Raw genomic sequence first — 5,782 nt, forward strand, 5'->3', positions numbered from 1 at the left:
ATCACCCGCGGTAAGAACGCGTAGGAACAGAATATAGTAATAAAGCTTTAGTGTTAAGAGAGCTGCTTCTTAATTCTCCTCATGATGATCAGCGCTGACTAGAAAGCGCCAAGCCTATACTTTTACATACAAAAAACGTCCGTGCGGGCTTTTAGAAAAAGTTGGTGTACACACGCCGACGCATATCCCCTTTTTAATCACCATCCGCCTGTATTTTTACACCCATATACTACCATGTCTTCCTTACAACGCACATTTGCGCAAGCCTCTACCTAAAAGCAACTTAACGCGCAGAGTACCCACGCCTCTTACAAATGGCCACTGATATCCTCTCTATACCAGCTATGTCAGCTAAAGCAGAACGCGTCTTCTCTAGCGCTTGGCGAACAATATCATGGGAGCGATCAAGGCCTGGAGCAAGAGTGGTAGAGCGATCAGGTGTTTGGAAAGCTGGCTTCAGCAGGTCATTAAGTTAGGAGGCTTCGCGACCGTAAATGTAGCCGTCAAAGTTATCAACCTTGAAGGATCTATTGATAAAACGACGATCTGCAATACGGGCAGGAGCACGGAGCAAGCAGGAAGCAAATGAGGCAGTAGATTTAATAAGAGAATGAAGTAGTAAGGGCGACTTATAGAGCCTCTCTCAAGCCCTAATTAATCTAATCCTAATTAGGAAATTAGTACATAACTAATATAATCAATATAATCAATCATAATCAGATGGGGTGATTATATAATAATCAAAATCTATAGGCTGATTACGATTACGTTGATTATGTGCAACCCTGGTATAAATAAAAGGTAGAAAAGAGATACCTAATTAGTAAGAAAGCTAAAGATATTCTTAGAAATCTCTAAATAGTTATACGCCAAGAAATGTGGTTAAAGCTATCCGAAGACTATCCAGATAGCCTCCAGATACTATCAGCTGATAGGTCTATTATCCGAGACAGCTATCCGGCCTATCCTCCGCAGGTCTGATCAGAAATACGCGCATAGCCTATATAGATTTAATCAATGCAATACCATCAACCATGTCTTCCAATCATACTTCCAATGATATAGACCTTGTTCAGCCGACTCAATATAACGTTCAATCAAATCGGGTCGCTAAAAACCGTTTAGCAAATATCAACGGCTTCATATTTCTAATCCCGACTATTTTGATTGCATTGATCTTAATGATTGGTTCTTATCAACACCGAATGGACGAATTTCGGCGGGTTAAGGGATAGCTAACAGCAAATGAAAATAGAGGCACGTAAATTTGCCACCATCTAAACTCCCACGAAGCCCCCTACAGCACCAAAACCACCAAAATCATTACTCTACTTCGCCCCAACTTCCGCGAGTATATTACGGCCACGACATATTCCCCAAGAGTATATTCGTAGTGTAGAACGTTCATATCATCCACCCAGCTAAACCTGTTGACGTCCACTCGAATACTCTGTTGTAACTCCCGAAGGATCGTAATACGCTCTCTCTTCGGCACCAGGGCCGTAGTATCGAGAGCCAGCCGGCCAAGCATCCTGCTTCGGTTGGTGCGGCGCGGAGACCAATGAGATAGCTTCCTTGCTATTATCATCGGTTATCTTCTTGTAACTACGAATGTTGAAGGTGTTGTCAGGGAAACTAGAGCCTGGGTGGAAGAGTATGAAGCAATAAACGGCTATCGTAATCATACTGCGGATAGCGAAGACTTGTCAGTGTCAAAGTAAATTACAATCGAGCATAGGAAGGGGGGAACGGCATACCCAGACTCTAGGAAAATAAACGGAACCTCCTCCCGCATAAGGGAATTATTCCATCCACCGCCTAACTCAATGGCTCTGTAGATACATCGAATGGATATGGTAGTGAAGCAAACAACTACAGCACCCAAAAAGCCGCGAAAACGCGCTGAAGACCGAAGCTTTTGGAATGCTGGGTTTTTCCTTGACGGGAACTTGTGGACGCGGAAGGCAAAATCAGCGCAGCGTATAGCAAAGACAACCAGGACAACGATCTGGAAAATAAGGCCGACAAGCATAAGCCTATTCCCTAATGTCATGGAACTCATTGTTGTTGCACTGGCTGCAACGCCACCACCCGCACCCTGCAATGAGAGTGAAATGACGTCGCAAGCCATAAAGAAGCGGGTATAATTAATGGGTTTGATACGGGAGAGGTCTTCGCCGTAGACGATAACACTATCGATTGTCAGATATGGCCATGCTTGCGTTGAACGTAATTCGTACAGCCTTGAAAGACAGAGATAAAGTCCAGCAGCATAGAAAGCAGGACCTTGAGTGAGGCAGATGATTTGAACTAGAAATCTGTGAGAGCTTCAGTATTCGTTGTGTGAATAGGAAGATTAATACTAACGTGCTTAATCTATAAGGATTGCTATGCATAAACACTCTGCCCAGATATCCGATGACTTCTGCATTTGATCCAAGGCACATTGCAACCATAAAAGTCCAAGTCTTGGCTCTCCACCCTTGGACCAAATGGCAGACCAGCGATATTCCAAATACACCCATAAATATGATGCTTACGACCAAATTTGGCGGATAACCTAAGCCAGAACCGTCTGCAGGGCAGTCTGGCCCGATTTCGGTGCATTTTTCTTCATTCATTGTTGCTTTCCAAACGAATGCTTTTCTGGCAATGAAGAATGTAACAGTAAATGAGAGATTCTTAAGAGATAGAAGTGATAATAGTGATGAAATCTCAAATAATGATGACCCGCTGTAGGTAGATATAAGAGAGCGTCGGGAATTGTTGATGTATAATTACTACCAACCCTACCATTGGGGCTGAGATTTAAGCTTTTCCCATGTTTACGGCCGTTGGGAATTGATTCAGGGTGATCTATGTAGGGCATAGCTATAGGATTTTCAGCTCTTCAACGGTTGTTGTATGATAGGTAGGAGCTGATTTTATGTTTTAGTGCTTATCTTCCAAGGTCTCAAATAGCCCAATGCGAAAAATTTACCGACAGGGGTCCTCAGCCTCGTCACTACGGCCTTCGCTTGAGTCGTTTCGGCCGTAAGTAATCCCAGACCTTAGAGCAAGCTAGCTGGACCACCAAAGATGATCTATGCTGTAGGAGACTGGCAAGCCCTTGCCGGTGACAGCTTCGTCCAAAATACTGAAGCCCCCTCGTCCGTTATTGGATTCCGCATCCAGAACTTTTACCGACCAGGATTACAAAGTGCCACCAGGACCCACAACAGAGCCTCTGCTTGTGAGTTCCCCTTCCACCGAACCAAATAGCGTTGAAATACATTCTCAACCGTGCATGATGGTACGTCATGGCGCTCGAAGCAGGGGCTGCCAAAGGTGCCTGCAGCGGAAGATTAAGGTACAATTCCACTCTAACACTCCCCGGTTTCACATATTAACAGTCGAGGAAAAGTGTGATGAATCAGCTCCCGAATGTTCTCAATGCCGCATTTCCGGGGCCGAGTGCTCGGGTCCACGCCAGGGAACACTATTTGTGGATATGTCTGCTCAGATACGACAGAAATCCGAAAAAAGAAAAACGGCAGCTGAACAGAAAGAGCGCATGGTGGGCAGTGAACCCTTCAATTTTATCCACGAGACTTCGCAGTGTAAACCCTTTGAAGTGGATGTTCCTTCCGTGACGATCGACAGTGGAAGCAAAGCTGCCCCACGTGGCAACTCCGTAGAAAAAGCTCGACCATCCCGTACTCGCAATAGCCGTGCTGTCAAGTCTAAAAACCAGGAACCTGCATCGTTGTATCGACCAACAAGCCATGAGTTACACTTCCAGCTTCCGACAACATACCAGCCTGACCGAAGGTACCAATTTGAGCTACTGTTTCTTTCGAATTTTATATCCTCATCCAATTTGAGTGAGAAGTCGGAATCTGGGCTACACACATGGACGAATGAACTCGTGAATATACTCTCTTCTACCAAGGAGTCATCTATTATCTACTCTATCCGAGCGACGTCCATGGCTATGTATGGCAGGATGACTGGCACTGAAGACATTGAGATCGAAGCGATTAAATGGTATTCGAGAGGTCTTAAGAGCCAACGACAAAGCCTTCAGCTTGCAGCAAAGGCACCTACCAGTGCAATTCCAACTGATGGCACTGTTTGCGCTGCTATTATGCTCTCGCTTTTCAAATCCATAATTTCCACTACACCGACGGGATGGCTGCGGCATTACGGTGGAGCTGTGAAGATGCTCGAGGTGATGGGCCCTGAGAAATGCCAGAGTAATCTAACGCATAAGCTATTCCGTTCGGCAAGATTTGGTTCGGTAAGTCCAACTCTTGATCGTGTCTTCATCATCTCTAATTTTAGGTGAACTAAATGTTCAATTCTAGGTACTCGTAGGCATGACTCTGGACGAGCCTTCTGTATTTGCATCAGAACCCTGGACTACAATACCCTTTTCTCTTCACCCGAAAGCACCAATCGACAAGTTCATAGATGTGTTACTTCAATTACCCGATTGCGCGCCGCTGTTCAACAACATGACTGTTTCCCAAGGCCAAGATCCCTCGAGGTCGGAGAGTGTCGGAGTCGAGCTCTTCGATAGAGCACAGGGTATACTTTCACAATTGGATCAGTTTTGGACGCAGCATAAATTGGACATCGACCCATATTACCATCGACGGGTTCACGCTAACTCCTATATACGGGAAGAAGGCTCCCAGAGCATAGGCGATACACTCGCGGCGTCCTCTGGAGGACTACTATTCCGTGACCCTTTTAGGGCGACATTTACGGCCATGTACGATTCGGCTAATATCATTGCGCTGAAATACATTTCAGCCACTTCCTCCGCGCCGGAGAAGTATTATCAACGCATGACGGTACACGCAGTTTCGATCTTAGCCTCGGTTGCGTATCACGAAGCTCAAGGCCCTTCCAGTGGTGGAACTTTCTCAATGATATTCCCGGTTAAGATTGTTTGTCTGATGTCTCCCTTAGAGGAACTGAGGAGCTCCGCACGAGAGGCTCTCTTTAGGTGGGGTGGTAATAGGGGAGTAAATGACATTTGCACAGTTTGTGTCCCGGAGATTATAGGGAGAGTTGCAAACGGGCCAGTATAGAGTTGCAAGGGAGTTTTATCTTGTTGAACTATTCTTCCAGCCAATATAGCAACATGAGCCCAGTTACAGGGAGCATATTCCGAAGGTAAAAATCACAGTCGACACTTGATGTAAATACTCATACCCTGCCTTTGTGGCTTTTGAGAGCATCGCATCCGCATATTGTGTTATTAGTTGGCCAGGAGCCGGGAAAGCTACTACAACCTCTTGAATTCTTGCCCTTGCCTCAGCAACTTCGTCCGTTAAGAGACATTTCAGAAGAGCACGTACTCCAGACTTAACCTCGATAAGGCCGTAATTCTATACGATTGTATCGCCGGTCGAGAGAAGCCAGTCAGAACATTTTGTGGAGGGTGAGAACAGGACTATCGTTCGGCATTCCTCTTGCCCCGTAACAGCTGCAGGATGTCCGTGAAGCCGATGTGGCTTTGAAACCAAGTGAAAAAGCAGGTCAAGCACGATAATATTAACAAGCAACTTGAAAACCTGGACATCCTCAGCAAGAGTGAGGACTCACTGAGAAGCGGATAATTAGCACGGATTCGATAGTGTCGACCTGGTCGGGTTATCTTACCACCGTCTCAGTTGCCTGGAGCCCCCCTCCCCCCCTACCTATGACTCATACTCATGTATAATTGTCTCTTTTCTTCATAGTTCAATCAACACACGAGCCCTCCCCTTCTGACCTGCTTTTTACGGTCGAC

General features: G+C 45.7%; 2 protein-coding genes across 2 annotated transcripts; one reads left to right on the plus strand and one right to left on the minus strand.

The window, feature by feature from the left end:
- Window positions 1-1,133: 1,133 nt before the first annotated feature.
- On the minus strand, window positions 1,134-2,919 carry K441DRAFT_639334 (RTA1-domain-containing protein). The gene is made up of 4 exons (XM_067646575.1): window positions 2,368-2,919; window positions 2,241-2,318; window positions 1,758-2,192; window positions 1,134-1,686 (listed from the first exon to the last, which is right to left on the minus strand). Exons 1-4 carry the CDS (start codon window positions 2,619-2,621, stop codon window positions 1,422-1,424), a joined length of 1,032 nt encoding a protein of 343 aa, XP_067502343.1. The 5' UTR covers window positions 2,622-2,919; the 3' UTR covers window positions 1,134-1,421.
- A 173-nt stretch (window positions 2,920-3,092) lies between these two features.
- K441DRAFT_639337 (uncharacterized protein) lies at window positions 3,093-5,272 on the plus strand. The gene is made up of 3 exons (XM_067646576.1): window positions 3,093-3,349; window positions 3,404-4,279; window positions 4,347-5,272. Exons 1-3 carry the CDS (start codon window positions 3,287-3,289, stop codon window positions 5,076-5,078), a joined length of 1,671 nt encoding a protein of 556 aa, XP_067502344.1. The 5' UTR covers window positions 3,093-3,286; the 3' UTR covers window positions 5,079-5,272.
- The last annotated feature ends 510 nt before the right edge of the window (window positions 5,273-5,782 follow it).

The sequence above is a fragment of the Cenococcum geophilum genome, assembly GCF_001692895.1.
Source record: "Cenococcum geophilum 1.58 unplaced genomic scaffold K441scaffold_30, whole genome shotgun sequence".
Classification (NCBI taxonomy): Eukaryota; Fungi; Ascomycota; class Dothideomycetes; order Gloniales; family Gloniaceae; genus Cenococcum; species Cenococcum geophilum.

Coding starts and splice junctions, on each gene's coding strand:
- K441DRAFT_639337 (XM_067646576.1), top strand. CDS start 3,287: ATGATGGTACGTCATGGCGCTCGAAGCAGGGGCTGCCAAAGGTGCCTG. Junction 3,350..3,403: donor GCCTGCAGCGGAAGATTAAG/GTACAATTCCAC, acceptor GTCGAGGAAAAG/TGTGATGAATCAGCTCCCGA. Junction 4,280..4,346: donor GTTCGGCAAGATTTGGTTCG/GTAAGTCCAACT, acceptor GTTCAATTCTAG/GTACTCGTAGGCATGACTCT.
- K441DRAFT_639334 (XM_067646575.1), bottom strand. CDS start 2,621: ATGAATGAAGAAAAATGCACCGAAATCGGGCCAGACTGCCCTGCAGAC. Junction 2,319..2,367: donor AATCCTTATAGATTAAGCAC/GTTAGTATTAAT, acceptor AAGCTCTCACAG/ATTTCTAGTTCAAATCATCT. Junction 2,193..2,240: donor TATCTCTGTCTTTCAAGGCT/GTACGAATTACG, acceptor GACAATCGATAG/TGTTATCGTCTACGGCGAAG.